Source organism: Tamandua tetradactyla, chromosome 23 (assembly GCF_023851605.1).
Source record: "Tamandua tetradactyla isolate mTamTet1 chromosome 23, mTamTet1.pri, whole genome shotgun sequence".
NCBI classification, from domain to species: Eukaryota; Metazoa; Chordata; class Mammalia; order Pilosa; family Myrmecophagidae; genus Tamandua; species Tamandua tetradactyla.
In genome coordinates this window covers 5,815,959-5,836,932 of record NC_135349.1, presented here as the reverse complement: position 1 = coordinate 5,836,932, position 20,974 = coordinate 5,815,959, and the positions used below count along the sequence as shown (strand labels likewise).

At 41.1% G+C, this 20,974-nt stretch overlaps 1 protein-coding gene across 9 annotated transcripts in view; it reads left to right on the top strand.

Moving 5' to 3' along the window:
* USP42 (ubiquitin specific peptidase 42) overlaps positions 1 to 20,974 on the top strand; it is an 86,560-nt gene that overhangs the window by 27,008 nt on the left and 38,578 nt on the right. For 7 of the 9 annotated variants that reach the window (XM_077140541.1, XM_077140540.1, XM_077140532.1 and 4 more), the window contains exons 3-5: positions 2,186 to 2,268; positions 10,759 to 11,008; positions 13,123 to 13,323. In XM_077140541.1, the coding sequence (XP_076996656.1) occupies positions 10,768 to 11,008; positions 13,123 to 13,323 (442 nt within the window). In that variant the 5' untranslated portion in view covers positions 2,186 to 2,268; positions 10,759 to 10,767. Of the gene's footprint in view, positions 1 to 2,185; positions 2,269 to 6,225; positions 6,302 to 6,961; positions 7,067 to 10,758; positions 11,009 to 13,122; positions 13,324 to 20,974 lie in introns of those variants that run through there. The other 2 variants (XM_077140538.1, XM_077140539.1) reach the window with 2 other exon arrangements.

Here is a 20,974-nt window from a genome sequence, read left to right as displayed (position 1 = left end):
CAGAAAAAGAAATAAAAAGACAACAGAAAAAATTTCATACGTACCATACCCCTTACCCCTCCCCTTCACTGACCACCAACATTTCAATCTAAATTTATTTTAACATTTGTTCCCCTCATTATTTATTTATTTTTAATCCATATGTTTTACTTATCCATTGATAAGGTAGACAAAAGGCTCTCACAACCACACAGTCACACTGAAACAGCCAGATCATCATACAGTTATCTTCAAGAAACATGGTCACCGGAGCACAGTTTCACATTTTTAGGCAGTTCCCTCCAGCCTCGCCATTACACCTTAACAGGTGATATCTATTTAATATGTAAGAATAACCTCTCAACTCTGTTTGGAATCTCTCAGCCATTGACACTTTATTTTGTCTCATTTCGCTCTTTCCCCTTTTGGTCGAGAAGATTTTTCTCAATCCCTTGATGCTGAGTTTCAGCTTATTCTAGGATTCCTGTCCCATGTTGCCAGAAAGGTCCACACCCCTGGGAGTCATGTCCCACATAGAGAGGGGGAGGGCAGTGAGTTTGCTTACTGTATCAGCCAAGAGAAAGAGAGGCCACATCTGAGCAACAGAAGAGGTTCTCTTGGGGGTGATTCTTACGCCTAATTTTAAATAGTTTAGCCTATCCTTTGTGGGATTAAGTTTCATATGAACAAATCCCAAGATTGGAGGCTTGGCCTATTGCTTTGGCTGTCCCCACTGCCTGTGAGAATATCAAGAATTCTCCACTTGGGTAAGTTGAATTTTCTCCCTTTCTCTCTGGTGATTATTTTTATTGTATTTACTAATCAGATATTGCTAGTGTATGGATTTCAATTGACATTTGTATATTCATCTTCTACCTTCCTGAAAACTATTCCTGAAAACAATTAAATAGGTTGCATGTTCCCCCCCCCCCCCTTTTTTTTTTCAAATAGACATATAAAATGCCAAGGGAGGTAATTTTGTCTCCATTCTGATAGAAGTTATCTTTTATTAATGGAGGGTGAAGGTGGGGAGGGGACAAATTTCCAGAATGGTGTTTAATCATTGTAAGGATAGCAAGCATACTTTCTTGCCTTGTTCATGAGTTGGCTAGGAATGGGTTTCCATTATTTAGCTCTAGAAAGTGATATTTTTCTAGGGTGGGCCGCGGTGGCTCAGCGGGCAAAGTGCTTGCTTGCTATGCCGGAGGACCTCGGTTCGATTCCCGGCCCCAGCCCATGTAACAAAAACGGAGAAACAGAATACAATAAAACAAGAAAATGTTTAAAAATGTTTCCCTTTCTTCCTTCCTTCCTTCCTTCTCTCTGTCTTTCCTTTAAAAAAAAAAAAAAGAAAGTGATATTTTTCTTTACAGGCTCAACCAGCCAGTTACGGATCTCTGTTTCCCAGAGTTCCATTGCTATTTCTCCTTGGAAATCCCAAGTCCACAGGACCAAGTGACCTGCTGACCTTTCTTCTTGCTATAAACTATATTATCAATCTTCACTTTTGCACATTTCATAAAATCCAAGAGCAAAAGGGTTATTTATAAGGGAGAGAGAGAACTTATTTGCTTCTACTTCACATTTGCTCCCGAAATCCTGGCATCCTTTTCCTGTCCCTTTATTTGCCTGGGGGAAAAAAAAAATCCTACTTAATCCTCAAGGACCCACTTCAAGTGTTACCATCTTCATAAAACTTTTCCTGAACAGAATCTACTTCAGAATTACACCTGCCCACTGCCCCCTAAGCTTTGCCTTCCTTATTTAGAGCATTATCATAATGCATATCTCTGGCTTCCAAACAGAATAGTCTAGGGAAGAAGGTACAGTATCTCTAATGCAGGTTCATTCTCAGTTCTACATTAATATTTTGCAATACATAAAGAAGTGACTTGGGATCAGCCAACTAAAAACAAACTGGGTCTAAGATGTGGCCAGCAACATCAGGTTTCCTTCCTAGGAGTTAGTGGCTCTCCAAAAATCAAATACATTCCTCCTTGAAAACTTTTAGCCTTTAATGTCTTATGCTGGGTTTGGGGGAAAAGTGTGTTAATTATCCACTAGATAATTAACAAGAATAAAGTTGAATTTGATAAGTTGATAACTTGTCTTTCATTTTTGAGAGTTCAAAGCAAGGGTCAAAGAACCCAGGTAATAGATAAAACTGGTGCTTGAATTTATACCTGGTCTGTCTGTCTCCTAACAGCTCCCTCTGATGACTGAGTCTCAGCCCAGGCTGCTGGGACACGTCTATTGACAGTGCCATCTGAGCACAGTTAACAACTAAAGGTAGGTACTTCTTTTGTATGCACTTTGTGACTAATCCAGTTTTTGGTGGTTATACTAATTCTTCTTTGCTTGCCCATTGTGATTCTAAGTTTAGCAAAATCCGTAAGATATAAAGGTCTTGGTTTATGTTTGCTTTGAGGGGCTCAGCACAAGGATTGACTAAGAGATTCTAAGTACCCCTCCATTCTCTTGTGGGTGTAGAATACTTCCACGGAATGGTCTGGGTAAGGGTGGAATTAAGCTGTTGTTAGGTGAGACCTTGGGTAGTCCATTTTCAGCCCCTATGATCCATTCAGTTTTTGCAGAAGCAGACTGGTGAATTATAAATTGGGGGGTGTGATGGTGACCACCCCTGCATCCTCTGTAACTTTAAGGGTAGCACCGTTCTCTGCCATCTCAAAGATTTACTCTCTTGGCTAGGGAGGGCAGTTTCAGGGGTTTCCAGTTGGCATTTTGTACTATAATAGCTCCTACTCTATAGGTCAAAGAATGAATGTGAGGATTTGGCCAACTGCTATGTCCATTTGGATTATACATTTGGGAATCAGGGAAATGAACACCTGGGGCAGGACACAATGTGTTTCTTGACCCTGTATGTCTTACGCTGTTACCAGTAAAAGCACCTAATGGTGCTTTAGGTCCCACGTGTCTTGGGTTCTCTTACCAACCAATTGCCTGCAAATGTCTGAGTATTCCCCTTTTCCTAGTGTAGGGCAGATGCATTGTCTTGTAGGGTACCTGTCTTGCCTGAGGTTTCTGCCTAGTCTTCAGACAAGGGTGGGGATGGGGGGTGCTGTGTCCTCTAACAAGTGAGAGTGAGCCATTTCTGTGAGCCAAAGGATTCAAGCGAGTCTGAAGCTCTGCTGAAGTTAGATTCTCAACCCATGCCTGATGTCCCTTTCCTTATCAGAACCCTAACTTTGGTGCTGGAGGCTGACCACAGCTGAGATGTCACTCTTTTCTAAAATTCTCTTTAAGTCCTGAGCCTGTTTCTCCGTACTGTCTGCCCTCTAACTGCAGATGATTTTTAAACAGGTTGTTAAGAAGGTTCCCTGGCTTTTATACTTCACTTTATGTTGCTGACTGAGTGCTCTGAGCCTGTCATTTTTTTTCTCTGGGAGATGAAATAGCATCTCCTATTGTCAGTTCTAGTGACGATATCAACACTGGCCACCCAACTGCAAATTTCAGTTTCACAGTTCTTGTGATTAGTATTTCTCCCATACCCTCAAATTTCAGAGAGATTGAAGAAACCAACACATCCCCTCCTACCCACAGCTAGTACCAATTTCCCCAAGGCGTGAGTCTTACACAATTGCATAGCTATCAGCATTCTACATATCACCAGTGATAACTGCTTCTTAGGACCATTTCTGGCACCTGTTGTCTTAAATCAAGCTTGGAGCACATGATGTCTAGAGGAAGTGCCCTGGGGGAGAAAGGGAATGAAAGAAACAGAAGAGGGCTAGAAGAGGAGTGAAGCAAGGACAGAATCTCCACAGGAGACGACCTTTGCTCTGATCCTATAGGGAAGTCCGGAGGGAACAGGGAAGGTGAACTGCACCATAGAACTGGTCACAGCTGAAGAAAGGCCTTTTTTCTCCCACTCCTCCGGGTCAGTGAGTCATCTTAGTGGGCCGTGAGGGGGAGGTCAGTGTGGCTAACCTGCCCCATGACTCAGCCAAGAGAAGGTCACTGGAGGAGGGGGCTGCTGTGAGCTATTATCAGCTGTAACACTCATAGCACCCAGAAGAGGATGGGTGCCTGGTCCTGGTCCTGGAGAGCATTACCCTGGGTAGGGCATTATTAACATTCATTATAGACTTAAGTGTCTGGAGGTTCTTCAGAAGTTTAATTCATCACTCTTTAACACTTAGTGCTTTCGGATTATTTTATCACCCAATTTGGGAGTTGGGGCACTCGGAATCAGTGTGCATCTAGCATACAGTTTTGATAAAGGAAACAGACTAAATTTTTTCTGTAGGTTGTGCCTCTTGAAAGAGTAGAAACAAAAGTGAAATCCTTTCTCCAAACAGCACAGCCCTTTGGATTAAGTTTAGGTCTGGAGGAAAAGAAGTTTGTTTGCCATCTCAGTCAAAGACCTAGCTATTAGGAGGCAAGAACCTGAAATGCTTTGCAACCTCTTCATTTATATTGCCAGGTTTATTACAGTGGATGACAACGAAGCTCTAGAGGAAAGGCCACTATGTTTGCTTTGAAGACATGAAGGAGGTGGGGTTGTAAGACCCCTCCAGAGCTCTGGATAGAGAATTCCAAGGAACAAAAAAAAAAAAAAAAAATTCCTTTTCTTACCCAAATCGCTCAGATACTCAGTATTAAGATTTAAGGGATGGACTGCAGAAGCAGTCTGTCAATCGAGTATGACATGGAAAATAAAATCAGTGGCTAAACTAATGTGCTTTCCAAGGGAAGCATTTTGAAATACCACAAAACTCTGGTGAAATATATTAAGGATTTGGCTTTTTAATTCTTTCTCATTCTATATTTGGTCATCTGAAATTCATTTGGAAAAGGCAAACAAATCACTGAGCCCACCCTTATGGCTGTTCTTGTAAATCTCTTAAAGATGATTTAAGGTTAAGTTGAAATTCTGGAACCATTCATCAGGAAGAAAGTAGTGGTGTTAATTTTCAAAGTGGGCACTGAATTTTGGAAGTCTGAAATTCCCCTTTCCCACTCCTGCTTCCTCAAAGCACTTCATTCAGTATCCTGCTCCAAATAGACAAATAATATTTGATCACTTCAATGTCTTTCCGTAATAAGAACGAAGTAAGCGCTACCAGAAATAAACAGCCTACTGGGAGGAGTGATAAAATTCTGATGGGGGACTCAGGAGGGCCTCATGGAAGAGGCGGCCTGGGTAGGCTCTGAAGGATAAAGCCTATATGGCTGGGACACCCGAAAGAGGAAAGGGGATTGAGGCCTTCAGTGCCAGCCTAAGGGTTTTTTCCGACGGGTCGGTCGAGGAACTGGCTGAAGGCTCAGTAGAGGGGAGTAACATGTGACCTGTGTTTTGAAAGAGCACTCGGATTACAAACTGAAGGCTGAGAGGGAGTGGAGAAAGACTAGTGGCGGAGCCGCAGAGAGGGGACTTTCGGGATGGGCCTGGTGAGAGGAGAAGCTGACTTCAGAGAGGGACCCAGGTCAATGCAGGATTAAGCGCTGCGCCCCGACAGCAGGGAACCCAACAGGGAGCAACAGGGTGGGGTGGAGCGGAGAGACAAGGCCGAGTTAGTCCTCTGCTAGACATCGCGGTAGAAACGTCCAAAAAGTGGTAGGACGCGTGGCTTTGGTGCGCGAGAGCAGAGCAGGTCCAGGTGCCTCACAGAACTGCAGAATCCGAGGTGAAATCTTGACGGAATGGGGTGGTGGTTTGTCTATCCTTTTCTAAAGCCGGATTAAAAATTCTCCCCTTCCCGTAACACACACTTCGTGAAGCCCGGGAGACAGCTGGCGGCGCGGCCTGGGTCCAGGTCCTTGTCTGCCAGGCCGAGGGACGCGCGCCGGGCGGCCGGGGGAGGCTCGAGAGCCTCATTCCGAGCCTCCGCCTCTCCGCGGGGCCCGGCCGCGGCGCAGTCGGGGAAAGGCGACTCTCGAGACCAGACTGAGCCCGGCTGCCCCTCGGCTCAGAGCGGCGGAGACGCGGGCGGGAAGGAACGCTCGGCCCCGGCCCGCCCACCAGCGCGCCGCTCCCGCCCGCCGCCCGGCGCTCCGGTGACGCGAGGCCGTCCTTCGCCCGCGGCCCGCCAGCGCCCGCCGGGCCCGTTAGCCGCACGCCGCGCCTCGTCGGCGACGGCCCCTGGGCGGCGGCGCGTGCGGACGCGGCCCTGGCGCGCCCCCTGGCGGCCCGGCGGGGCGCGGCGGGCGCGGCGCTGACCCGGAGGCGGCGGCGGCGGTGCCCGGATGGAGGCACGTCATTGTCCCCCGCCGGGCGGCTGGGCTGTGTGCGGCGGCGGCGGCGGCGGCGGCGGCGGCGGCCGAGGGGGATGGAGCGAGCGCCGAGCCGGGTCAGGTAAGCTCCCGCCTCCTTCCCGCCGCCCGCTGGCCGGCGTGGGGCCTGCGGAGCGCCCCGCTCGCCTCAGCCGCAGCTCGGCCCGGCCGTCTTTCAGCCCGGCCGGCCGGCGAGGCCCGCCGGGCGCCGGCGCGGCCCCTCGCCCGCCGCCCCCTCCGCAGCCGCGGGCCGGCCGGGACCCCGCGGAGCCGGGGGCAGCGCCGCCACCGCGGGGCCGGGCCGGGCCCCTAGGGAGGGGGCAGCAGCCGCCGCGGTCTGGCGCCCAGAGAGCCGGGCTGCGCGGGGAGGCCGGACCCCCCTGGTTGCCATGGACACTGCTTTCCCACCCCCACCCGGCCCCATCCCGCCCCCTCGCTCCTGGGCCCGGCCAGGAGGGCGGCTCCGGGGCGGCCAGGGTCGGCCCGGGGTGGGCGTGTGCCGGCCGCCGCCCGGGGCTGCCGGGCGTCCCCGGCCCGCCGGCCCCCCGCGTGGCTGCCACCTCCGGCCGCGGAGCGCCCCTCGCAGCGGCGGGCTCGCCTCCCCACCCCCACTCCGTCCCCAAAAGAGACGCAAACTTTGCCACCCCGGGCGCCGCCGCCGCGCGGGCTCCCCCCGGCCCCTCCGCCGAGAGTCGGCGCTGCCCACGCCGGGCGCCCGGGCGCCGCGGGCACCTCGAGGGGAGGCTGCCGGCCGGCCGGCTGCGTCTCGGAAGCGCGTGTGCCGCCGTCCGGTTCTTTATCTTCGGGGCAGGAGGAGCCAGCTTACCTGGAAAGTGGGTGAGGCGAGGTGAGGTGGGTGAGGTGGGTGAGGTGGGGGGGGCGGAGAGCAGTTGCAGATGTTTGAAGTGAAAATTTGACGGGACTGAAGTTTTATGATCTAGGACTTCAAAGTCGCTGTAATGAGTGCAGTTGAGAGTACTTGAGTTGAATCGCCCTTTTATATTCGGGGAGGGCTTAATTGTTTACGGGAAAAACATGTTGGTTATTTGAAGTAAATACATCCTAATAACAGTAAAACTGGTAGAAAGTCTACTTAGTTAACGCCTCTTTTTCCAGATAGAAACGGTATTGTAGGTGCCTATAACGTTTTGGTGGAGTCGCTCTCTCTTTTTTTTGAGTTGTCCATTTGAACATAATTCTACTCTTCTTACTGTGGTATTCATTCAGATTGCATAGGGAATATAGATAATCAGTTTCACTTATTGACTTTTACTTAGGGTCGGTTTCACTTTCTTTTCTACGTCATTGAATCAGGTCCACAGTTTTTGGTTTGTAAAGGTTTAAGGCTGGTCGTTTTGTTTGCTTAAAATAAAGAGCAGGGTTATGTGTTTTTAAAGCTCCTGTCTGTTTTTCTCTTAAATAGAAATGCTACAAGACCGTGGATTACATTGTTTATGAAAAAATATAATGTAACTTTTTTTATATGTTGATACTATTACCTCAATGTATGTGAAGTGCGACAGTGTTTAAATAGTGAGTTTTTTTAAATGAAAAGTGAATAATGCATTCAAGCATTTGGTCCTCACAAGGGTGAAATAGCATATAAGGGACTGAGGATTTTAGACTTTTGAATAAAAGATTGTACTTAAAGCAAACAAAACACTTATGAAGTTGATTTGTCTCATTCCTTCACATATATCCAGCTGAGATCCATGTACATGTGTTTGTTTTTGAACATGCTTTTGTAACTTTTTGTATGCCTAGCATTAGAAGATGGTAAGAGAAATTCTAACTTTGAAGTAGTTGTTTAAAAGTCCTGATATTTGCAACATTATTGTTTGGAAGCTTTACTGCAAGTAAAGAACATGTAACTATGAATCCCAAGTCCTATACAGCATCATTTTGCTTCTAGAAGGTTATTTTTATGGCAGATGAAGTTTAGTTTGATACCTGGGGGTTTTAGGATAAGAGTTCATTGGCTGAACGTGCAAATGAAAAAGTGAATGTTTGAATTTGTCTTCCCTAAATGATAACAGTTGTTCATGATTGAACTGTGTGTTTTTCTTATTATTATTTTTTTCATTTAAGAGTGTATTTTTTTCCTATAAAGGTAATTGGAGCAAGTAAATTGGTTTTATTTGATCCTTTGTTAATGATTATCCTGAAGGGATGTTTTTTCCAGGAAAATCAAGGTTTTGCTGCTACTTAATGTTATTGTAAAAAAGGCTGGATTAACCTTTCCTCATTATTCTGTTTGAGCTTTCTTGTTCTTCCTTTTCCTTCTCCTTCTGTTTCTCCTCTTCCTCTTTTGTTTTCTTACTCCTGTCCCCACACTGTTTCATAATTTCTTTTAACTGTTAAATGAGGAAAGTGTAAACTCTATTTGGATAAGGCTCAAGTTGTCTTCCTGAAATGAGGGTATATCTGAGATTGACTTAAAATTTCAAGTTTTTCAAAGTTTGTTAAGATCTAATTAACATCTGCTTGTCTGTTTTTAGATATGATTCCAAAATTTTTTTCAAGGTTGTTCTTTTGCGGGGATTATCTTTCCTTGATTAAATATTACAAACAACAACATTGAGGCATTTAAAAAACCAACAAACAAAAAAACACAACTTATTGTTTTTAACTTATTGTGAACGGCCAGTGCATCATCACATTTGTTCATTGAGGTGGCCAGTACATGGCTATTTGTTTTACTATCATTTGTTTTTTACTCTTGTGAGTTTTTTTTAAAACAACTTTTGAAGAGGCCATTCCTACGTCATAGGTTTTTTTAGGATTCAGTGAGATAGGTGATACATCAACAAATGGGTGTGGCTGTTTCCCAATAAAATGTTATTTATAATTATAAAAATGTATTTTTTATTTTATATATTATATAAAATATATATAATTATATTATAAAAGTAGGTGGTAAGCCATAGTTTGCTACCCTGCCACCCCCGTTCTGATTCATCAGACCCTCCTGGACAAGTAGGGCTCAACACCCTTTAGGATCAGCCATCTCCCTGAACCCCTGGGGACCTGCAATAGCTATTAACAGGTACAAGTCACTGCAAGGTGCAAAAGCAAATGCCATTCATTTCCTGCCTCCAGAATTTGTTCATTTTTATTTGTTCAATATGTTTATGGTTGGGGAATATGAATAAGAATGTGATGGAGAGTCGAGTCACAAGAAGTGTGGACTGTGGATTAGTGCTAAAGTGCAACCGTAAACATACAAAGGTGCTGCTGGAGCTCACAGCTGCTACCCAATCTGAGGGCAGGGGGAATTGTCAGTATCACAAAGGAAATAAATTTTAATCTGAGAAGTGGAAGTGGTGTTAACTGGCAGGAGGTGGAAGAATGGAGAGGAGTAGTGTAAGAACAATATGTGCAGGGCCCAGAGAGAGGAGGGACTGAAAGTGAGCTCAGAATGGCCAGAATGTAACCAAGAGTATTCAGAGAGGTTACTAGGTCAGACTGTGTCCGTTCTGGATATTGGGAAGTTGTGCTGCAGACTGCTGACACATGCCTGAAAGGTTTTCTACAGAGGAGTGATGTATCTCGATTTGGGTACAGGTTGGGGGTGAGGGAAGGAACTACTGTATTTCAATGCTAGCTGCCATTGAGCAGTTTTAGAAACTTTCCTAAAAGTACTTTGTTGACTAGGTGGTGTAGCCAAAAGGAATCCCTCCTGGGAACGTTGGACCTGGCTCCAAGTCCAGCTACTTACTAGTTTGGGTTACAGTTGCTCATTTTATAGAATCTGTGTATTCTGTCTGAGCTCTTAGAAATTCATTATAAAAATTAAGCAAATTAATATATAGACACCACCTAACACAGTGCCCAGCACATGGAAAATTTGCAACTAGTGGGAGCCCTAACACTTTCAAATAGTATTCAGAGAGTAAATCATGATTAAGTACTTCTGTAACATTTGTATTTGAGTTTGATGTAACTGTCTGATGGGCTTTATTCAAAAAGTCATAATACCATAGAAATAAATCTCTTCAGAAAACTGCTTTTGTTTTAAAGGGGAGACTTCCTAAAACTTTATTTTTTAAGAAAGTATAATCTGTTTCTAATAACTTCATTTTGGACTTTAAGTTAAAAATTAAAGCTAGATTTTCTGTTCTTGTAGTTGAGATTTTTCCCTGAGGGAAATGTAGTCAAATGTACTAGTGCATATCATGTTCTGGTACCAGAGGGAGAAAAACAGGTACTTAGTAAATATATAGAATTGGAAATCAGTGTGGCCTAATTATAAATTAAAACTTCAGACTTTGGGGGACATGGAAGAGAATGAAATGTTCTTCTAATCAAATATATCATTGAAAGTTTTAAAATAAAAATATCTGACCTGTTTGGATTAGCAAGATGCTAAATGTCCCAAACAAATTGCAAAGCTGTGTGAAACTATTGTTTTATATTTGAATGATTTGTTTGGAAATAATTGAGAATGGCTAGGATAATTTTTGTAAGATCTAATGGTAGGGTAAGTAGATTACATTTCTCACCTTATGAAACAAATTTAATGCCTTTCTTCTTTTGCAGAGTTGAACAATGACCATAGTTGACAAAGTTTCTGAATCTTCAGAACCATCAGCGTTTCAGAATCAGCCTGGCAGTTCCGAAGCAGTCTCACCTGGAGACATGGATGCAGGTTCTGCCAGCTGGGGTGCTGTGTCTTCGTTAAATGATGTTGCAAATCACACACTTTCTTTAGGACCAGTACCTGGTGCTGTAGTTTACTCAAATTCATCTGTACCTGATAAATCAAAGCTATCACCACAAAAGGATCAAGGTATTAATTTTAAGAAGACAGGATCACTACCAGAAACTCCTCTATAAATGCTGTCAGTGAGTTGGTTTCAGAGAGGGGCGGGGCTTATTTTGTGAGATATATTGCTGAATGGCCAACAGAGTTACATTATTTTTTATTACATTATCTTGGTGCTTGTGCATGATTAACACGTGTATTATAATCGGTAAGATAATTTTTAGTTACCAGGGTGTTTGTAGTTAGTCTCTTTTAGTCCTAAATTTTTCAAGGATAAACTTTATGTTGTGATAATTGAGATGGACAAGCATCACATCAACTTGTCAGTTGACTAGTAGTTATTATAGTTCCCTAGGTAGAGGTCTGTTTTTTAAAAATTTGAAGATGCTTTTTAAAAATGGTTGCCTTTTGACAAATGAGCTGTATCCAATTTGTCTTGCCAATTTAAGTCTTCTGTAGTAATAGAGCTCTTGGAAAGAGAGCAGATAATATGAATGTTACATTTGTTTAAAATATAAATGTTACATTTGTTAAAACTTGTTCAGATAAATGAAGTATTGACACATTTAGTTGGTACTTGTAAGAGCTGGGGCTTTGGAAGCTTTGAAATACAAAGAAAGGAAGCAGATTAGTTCCTACTAGAAAATAATTTGTTCCTTGTTTTGTTTTGAGTCCTCCTGGTGTGATACTGTGATTTTGGGGTGGGTGGTGTGATTTGCTGAAGGTTTTTAGTTTTTCCGGGGGTGAAAGGGAAGAGATTTAACACAAAACACATATAAATAAATATAACAGGTGGTGGCTTAAAGTCCTGTGGCTCCTGCACCACCAAGAATTTCCCACAGGATATCTTTCTCCACAGATTCCAGCCTCCTACCACATTGCTTGGGCTCCTCTGTCTCTCTCTCTCTTAAGACTAATTTTACATCTTCTCACCTTGCCCTTTTCTCTGCCCCTCATTCCGCTCTCTGCAGAGTCTTTTTTCTTTACCTGATTTTGCTGTCCATTCCCATCAAGCTGAAGCCTACTTTTGCATACTTAAATATTCATTAATACCTATGTGGAAATAGAAAACCATCTACTGGGGACCCCGCCCTTTAGAAGCATTAAGGAATTAGCAAGCCTTTGGAAAGTTAGTCTTTCTATGAATGGTTTTAAACTTTCCTAAATTAGTTGTTCCTTGAGCATCATCTGATTTCTGTTAGGATACTTAGTCATTAGTAATTTGCTCATACTTCATAAAAATAGGTTAAAACTCTTTTAAGGTAGGCATATTATACTTACAAGTGAGATGTAGTATCTGACAGCCTGAAATTAAAGCTTTACTGACAATAGTAAGGAAGGTCCTTAGAATTGAGACCTAATAGTAAGGTCTGGCAACAGTACCAGTCCTTAGAATTGAGACTCTGGCAGCTGTTAAGGGCTCAAGAGAGAGGTGATGGTGAGGATGTTAGTGTTGGTGGTGGTACCAAACAACAAACATCTATAGCAAATGTTATAGGGAATTGACTTATCCCACACTGTCTAATGATTTTATTTATTTTTAAAATGCTTTATTATGGAAGATTTTAAATAGATATAAAGGAAGAGAGACTATAATGAACTCTCATGTTCCTCTCAGCCAACTTTGGCATTTATCAACTTATGGCCCATCTTATTTCATCTACACCTCTATCCACTTACTCCTTCTTCCCTTCGCTCTGTTTTTTTTTTAAAGCAGATCCAAGATGTCATAGTTCATCTGTAAATATTTCAGTATGATCATCTAAAAAATAAGGATTCATAATAAAAATTTAAAATGCTTTTATATTAAGCATCCAGTCAATGTTCAGATTTCCCTGGTTGTCATAATTTTTTAAAACAGTTGTTCAAATCAAGATCCAAACAAGGTCCACACTTTGCGTATGTTTCTTTTACTCTTCCCTCCTTTTTTTTTGCCCTTACAATTTATTTATTGAAGAAACAAATTATTTAGGTTTCCTACATTCAGGATTCTATCTTTTAAAATGTCCCTTTCTCCACTGTCTTACTGGTAAACTGGTGATAAGATCTGGAATCAAACATGGGTTTGGTGTGTTGCTATTTATTTAGCTTCAGAAGTATGCAAAACTTTGTTGTAAAATATTTATTATTTTTTCTAGCCCTAGGTGATGGCATTGCTCCTCCACAAAAAGTTCTTTTCCCATCTGAGAAGATTTGTCTAAAGTGGCAACAAACTCATAGAGTTGGAGCTGGGCTCCAGAACTTGGGCAATACCTGTTTCGCCAATGCAGCATTGCAGTGTTTAACTTACACACCGCCTCTTGCCAATTATATGCTATCACACGAACACTCCAAGACATGTAAGTGTTCCTGTATTATGGTACATTTTTTATATTGTGTTATGCTAACCTACTTTCCTTTTTCTGTGAAAAGGAGAGTAAATTAAGCCAAAAACTCTGATTACTTAGAAAGCATTTTGTACCTAACTTATCTGTCGGGTTATTTTATAAGATACATACCTTAAGAGCATTTTGCATCTCTGAATCCCCTGCTGGTTTTCTTCACTTGCTAAAAAATGTGACATAATCATCTGATGTTACTTGCTTGGGAGCAGGTTTAAGAAAAGAAATCCTGACTCTCCTGGCTTCACTCTGTGTTGTAAGGCTTGATTCATTTAACAGGCTTATAAGCCTTAGAGCAGAGGAGCCCCTCATTGCTGTCCCCAACCTCCTGGGAATCCATAAGGACTTTCCTTTGAGAGTTTGAGAGCTCAATTTTCAACCTAAAGGGCAAGAACTTATTTGCCACATATTCCAATGTTCTTAATTAAGTGAAAGCCATCTCAGGTTGACAGGCAAAATTTGCATTTAAAATATACCCATTCTGTGTTTTTTTTATTTTAACATTTGTTCCATTATTTATTTTTATTCCATATGTTTTACTTGTCTGTTGACAAAGTAGATAAAAGGAGTGTCAGACACAAGATTTTCACAATCACACAGTCACATTGTGAAAGCCGTATCATTATACAATCATCTTCAAGAAACATGGCACACAGCTCCACATTTTCAGGCAGTTCCCTCCAGCCTCCCCATTACACCTTAACTAAACAGGTGATAACTATTTAATGCCGAAGAATAACCTCCAGGATAACCTCTCCACTCTTGTTTGGAATCTCTCAGCCATTGACACTTTATCACATTTCACTCTTCCCCTTTTGGTGGAGAAGGTTTTCTCAATCCCTTGATGGTAAGTCCCAGCTCATTCTAGGATTTCTGTCCCACATTGCCAGGTCGGTATGGACCTGGGAGTCATGTCCCATGTAGAGAGGGGGAGGGCGGTGAGTTTGCTTTTTGTGTTGGCTGGAGAGAGAGGCCACATCTGAGCAACAAAAGAGCTTCTCTTGGGGGTGACTCTTAGGCCTAATTTTAAGTAGGCTTGACCTATCCTTTGTGGGGTTAAGTTTCATATGAACAACCCCCAAGATTGGGCGCTCAGCCTATTGCATTGGTTGTCCCCACTGCTTGTAAGAATTTCAAGAATTCTCTACTTGGGAAGTTGAATTTTCCCTCTTTCTCACCATTCCCCCAAGGGGACTTTGCAAATACTTTTTTACTCACTGTTCAAATTACTCTTGGATTTATTGGGGCATCATTCTGGACAAACATACAAAATTCTGTGTGGTCGTTTGACTCTCTTCATTTTTGTAAATGTTCTTTTTCCTTATAAATAAAATCTCCCTGTTCTTTATCCAGTTTAATGCTAAGGCATGTATGTGTGTGTGTGTGTGTGTGTGTGTTCTGGTGGTGCATTCATTCATTAATGATTAGAGTGAGGAAAAGCCTCTTGGTTTCCTTTTGGATAGTTCTTTATTTAATGGAGAATTTTAATCATTCTTTTTTTTTAACTATAGAAATTGAGTGTTTTATTTTGAGAGGTACCATGGTACAATGGAAAGATCAGAGGCTCTGAAATCAGACAGAATTGGTGAATAGAAATGTCACGGTTTGGGTTCTCCAGAGGGCAGTTTCTGAGACTGAATTTATTTCTTCTTGGTAAATTGTCCCTTTTATTAATATATAGTGTCCTTTTTTGTCTCTTATGATGTCTTTACATTTAAAGTCTGTTTTGTCCAATATTAGTATAGCTACTCCTGCTTTCTTTTGGTTACAACTTGTGTGGAACATCTTTTTCTATCCTTTCACTTTCAATCTATTTGTATCCTTGTGACTCAGATGAGTCTCTTGTAAGCAGCATGTAGCTGGATTGTCTTTCTTAATCCATTCTGCCAATCTGTACCTTTTAATTGATAAGTTTAGTCCGTTAACATTCAAAGTTAGTACTGAAAAGGTATTTCTTGAATCTGTCATCTTATCTTTTGGATTTTATTTGTCCGATCTATATATTCTTTTCCCTCTCTCTTTTTATCCTTTAAGTTACCCTTACTGGTACTGTTCAATTCTGTGCCCTCCTTCAGACCTCCCTCTCCTGTCTTTTTTCCAACTGGCAAAACTCCCTTTCGTATTTCTTGTAGGGCTGGACTCTTATTGACAGATTCTTTCAGGATTTGTTTGTTTGTGAAAATTTTAATCTCTCCCTCAGTTTTGAAGAACAATTTGGCTGGGTACAGAATTCTTGGCTGAAAGTCTTTCTCTTTCAGGATCTTAAACGTATCATACCACTGCCTTTTCGCCTCCATAGTGCCGGTTGAGTAGTTTGAACTCAATCTTATGTGGTTACCCATGTATGTAATAGATTGTTTTTCTCTTGCTGCTTTCAGGATTTTCTGCTTCTCTTCAACATTTAACAGACTGATTAGTATGTATCTTGGGGAAGGCCTATTTGGATTTATTCTGTTTGGAGTTCATTGAGCTTCTTTGACTTGCATGTTTATATCCTTTATAAAGGTTGGGGAGTTTTCCCCCATTATATCCTCAGCTACTCTTCTCTTCTCCTTTTGGGATACCAGTGATTCTTATAGTTGCATGCTTTGTTTTGTCCATCATTTCCCTGAGATCCAATTCAAAATTTTTCATCTTTTTTTTGCCATTTGCTGTTTTGAGTGTTCATAATCAGTTGTCCTGTCGTCTCATTTGCTTATTCTTTCTTCTGCCTCTTCAGATCTGCTGGTGTGTGTGTCCCTAGTATGTTTTTTATTTGGTCTACAACATCTTAATCTTGTGGTATCTATTTTTCTATTCTTTCAAATTCCTCTTTTTGCTCTTCTAGTGTCTTCTTTATCTCCTTTGTGTCATTAGCCATCCCGTTTATTTTATGTAGTAGAGTTATGTGAACATCTTTGATTAATTGTTCCAATGTCTGTGTCTTCTCTGATGTTTTAATTTGGTCGTTGCACTGGGCTATATCTGTCTGCATCATGATATGCTTACTGAACTCCTGCTATCTTCATGGCATATAAATATCTTGATTGGTTTACTTTGGAAGTTGATTTCCTTCAGTAGTCTGAAGCCTTGTATTTGTAGGGTGGATGTGGAGCAGGATGCAGGGTGCAGGGCAGGACCCAACAGTGTGGTGATACATTGCAGCACAGGTATAGGCGCAGATTAGGGATGCTATGCTGGTTCCTGTGAGCATGGGTGCCCAGCGGTGGGGAGGATGTGGCTGTGCAGGTGCACGGGTCTCGGGGGTGGGGCCCTGATGTGCACTGGTTTAGGGTGTGGGGCCCTTTGTGCTCATGTGCAGAGCTCTGGGCAGCGGGTTGGCATTGAGCCTGCATGGGCTGGGGGCTGTTGTGGCCTGGCTGCGCAGGTCAGTGTTGCCCAGAGCTGGGGGGTATGTGACTGGGGGACGTGTGCATGCGTGGATCTGGGAGGGCCGTAAACTGATGCACACGTGTGCAGAGCTGAGGGGGTGGGGTTTCATGACTGTGTGGGCTGGGGGAGGGGGGCATATAGCCTGGATATGGAGATAAGTGCCTGCAGCCTTTCTACGCTGTGGACCTCCTGCAGGAGGCAAGGACCAAGAGGTAGGGCTCAGGATGGGTGGGACTAGACGAGACTGCACTTTTGCAGGAGAGGTGGGTTGAGCTGGGCAGGAGTGTGCCGTGCTTGGGGTAATCATTCTTTTAATATTGGTTGTTTTTTTTTTTTTTTTGCCCCTGCCTACCTAACCCCACCAAGAAAAAAAGAATGTACCTTGTAAAGAATTAGAAAAGTACACAAAAATTTAAAGAAACAAAGGAGAGTCACCTAGAATCTCACCATCTGAAGGTGTTTATTATGCCAAAGGGGTTTTAAATTACAGAATCAGAATGAACATCCTGTTTGCCCTTATTTTCTCCCTTTCTAAGTCCATAATTCATTCTCCACAACAGCTTTCCTATCACTTTTGCACTTAATGAAAGTAGGGTGTGCATAGAAAACCAGTACTGGCACCTGGACAGCAAGAGTGAACCATGACAAGATTTCAGAAGCTCCCACTGTCCAGAATTAGATGCTTTTCTTTTATGCTATTGGTAGTTTTGTCTTTCTCTTTCTGTTTCTCTTTTCTCAGCTTCATTGAGGTATAATTGATACACAATAAATTAAACATTTTAAAAATATACAGAATGATACATTTTAACATTTGTATGCACCCATGAAACTTTCACCACAATTAAGTTAATGAACATATGCATCACCCCAAAAAGTTTCCTCATACCCTTTGAAATCATCCCCTTCTACCTTTCCTACCTCTTTTCTCCAGACAACCCCTGATCTGCTTTCTGTCACGTAGATTAGCTTGCATTTTCTAGAATGCTGTATATGTGGAATCATGTAGTATATTTTCTTTTAATGTGTGGCTTCTTTAACTCAGCATAATTATTTTAGCATTATTCCAGTTATCAATAATTCATTCCTTTCTTATTGTTTGAGTATTACATGGAGATACCACATTTGGGTGTTCCATTCTATTCACTTTTGAGTTGTTTCCAGTTTGGGGCAATCACAAAGTGCTGGAACATTTACAAACACGTTTTTGTAATGGCATATATCTTCATTTCTCTTGGGTTAATAAGAATGGAATGGCTTGGTCCTATGGTAGGTGTATGCTTAACTTTTTTTTTTCTTAGCTTTTTTTTATTAATTTTTAATTAAAAAAATATATAACAACAGACTCAAACATTCTTAACAAATGATCATTCCATTATACATATATAATCAGTAATTCACAATATCATCACATAGTTGTGTATTCATCATCATGATCATTTCTTAGAACATTTGCATCAATTCAGAAAAAGAAATAAAAAGCAAAGAGAAAAAAATTCATTCATACCATACCCCTTACCCCTCTTTCATTGATCACTAGCATTTCAATCTGCTAAATTTATTTTAACATTTGTTCCCACTATTATTTATTTTTATGCCATATGTTTTACTCACCTGTTGATAAGGTAGATAAAAGGAGCATCAGACACAAGGTTTTCACAATCACACAGTCACATTGTGAAAACTTTATCATTATACAATCATCATCAAGAAACATGGCTACTGGAACACAGCTTGACGTTTTCAGGCAGTTCCCTCCAGTCTTTCCATTACATCTTGACTAATAAGGTGATATCTACTTAATGTGTAAGAATAACCTCCAGGATAACCTCTCGACTCTGTGTGAAGTCTCTTAGCCATTGACACTATTTTGTCTCATTTAGCTCTTCCCCCTTTTGGTCGAGAAGGTTCTCTCAATCCCTTGATGTTGAGTCCCAGCTCATTCTAGTATTTCTGTCCCATGTTGGCAGGAAGGTCCACACTCCTGGGAGTCATGTCCCATGTAGAAAGGGGGAGGGTGTTTAGTTTGTTTATTGTGTTGGCTGGAGAGAGAGAGGCCACATCTGATATGCTTAACTTTTAAAGAAATGTTCTGTTTCCAAAGGGATTGTAGCATTTTACTTTCCAACTAGCAATGAGTGAAAGTTCTAGTTTTTTCACATTTTCCCTAATAACTTGGCATGATCAGTCTTCTCAGTTTTAGCCATTCTAATAGGTGTACAGTATAATGATCTTATTGTGGTTTAACTTTGCATTTCTCTAATGAATAATGATGTTGAACATCTTTTCATTTGCTTATTTGCCATCCATTTATTTACTTTGCTTAAACGTCTGTTTTTGCCCATTAAAAATGGGTAATTTTCTTATTTTTGAATTTTGAGAGTTCTTTATTCTGGATTTGTCTTACCGAATAGGTGTTTTGCAAATATTTTTTCCCAATCTGTGGCATGTCTTTTCATTCTCGTTATTTTTTGAAAAGCAGACAGTTTTGAAAAAGTTTTAAATTTGTTATTTTTTCATTTTTCCAGTCATGCTTTAGTTATTGTATTAAGAAATTTTTGCTTAATCAGAGGCCACAAAAACCCCATATTCCTTATCTCCCCCATTCTTGATCCCTAGTATTATTGTTGATCCCTAGTATTACTACATCAGTTACTGTTGATGAAAAAAATTTAAGATATTACTATTAGCTGTAGTCCATAGCTTGCAATAGGTATTTTTCCCTCCCATATACCATTCTATTATTAACTCTTTGTACCAGTGTCATACATTTGTTCCAGTTCATGCAAGCACCTACTTTAATTTGTAGTGTTAATCGATGGCATATATGACTCTAAACAACCCCTTTCAACCAGAATCACCTATAGTACAGCTCTATTTCTTTTATTCTTAATGAGCTATCCTCATCCCATATCCCCATATCTGTTTCCAAGCATTCTCAGTTCAATCTCATTAAACATTCAAAACATATTAGATTATCATTCCTTCTGCTCTAACTTCTATTTAGGTATCCTGTATTCTCCATTTTAAGATTCTGAGTTTACATATTCTAATTAGTTCATCTAAGTAAAATCATACAATATCTGTCCTTTTGTGTCTGACTTATTTCATTCAGCAGTATGTCCTCAAGATTCATCTGTGTTTTTATATGCTTCAGGACCTCAATTCTTCTTACTGCTGTATAATACTCCATCGTGTGTGTGTGTGTGTGTGTGTGTGTGTGTGTGTATATATGTATATATATATATTCCACACTTTGTTTATTCATTCACCTGTCAGTGGGCATTTGGATTGTTTCCATCTTTTGGCAATACCACAGTGTTTTTTTTTTTAATATTTAAAAATTATCTTTATTAGAGCAGTTATGTTTACAGAAAAATCATGCAGAAAGTAAGAATTTTTATATATCCCCCTTATACACCCAGTCTTCCCTATTATTAACATTTTGCATTAGTGTGATACCTTTGTTCCAATTAATGAAACAGTATTATAATTATGCTGTTAACTTATGCTTGCTGTTTACATTAGGGTTCACTCTGTGTTGTACAGTTCTGTGTTTTTTGTGCATATCTGTGGTAACATATATAATCTAAAATTTCCCTTTTTATCCCTTTCCAAATATAAAATTTAGTGATGTTTATTACATTCACAAAGTTGTACCTGCATCACCATGTCTGTTGCCAAAACTTTCCCATTGCCCCACACAGAAACTTAATACCAATTAAACATTAATTCCTTATTCTCCTTTCTGCCTCAGTCCCTGGTAACTTGTATTCTAGTTTCTTTCTCTGTGAATTTGCATATTCTGTTTATTTCATGTAAGTGAAATCATATAGTATTTGTCTTTTTGTGTCTGGCTTATTTCACTCAACATGATGTTGTCAAGGTTCATCTTTGTTACGACATACATCAGAACTTCATTCTTTTTTATGGCCGAGTAATATTCTATTACATGTGTAAGGTACATTTTGTTTATTCATTCATCTGTTGATGGACACTTGGGTTGCTTTCACCTTTTCAAAATATCTTAATTACTATATATTTACAAGTTTTGGAATCAGGTAAGTCTCCCAAGTTTGCTTCACTTTTTCAAAGTCATTTTGACCATTCATGGTCCTTTGAATCTAAAATGAATTTTAGAATCAGTTTGTCATTTCTACAAAACTTCCTGGGATTTTGATGAGGATTATTATGACTCAATTTAACAATACTGACATCCTAACAATATTGTCTTTGATTC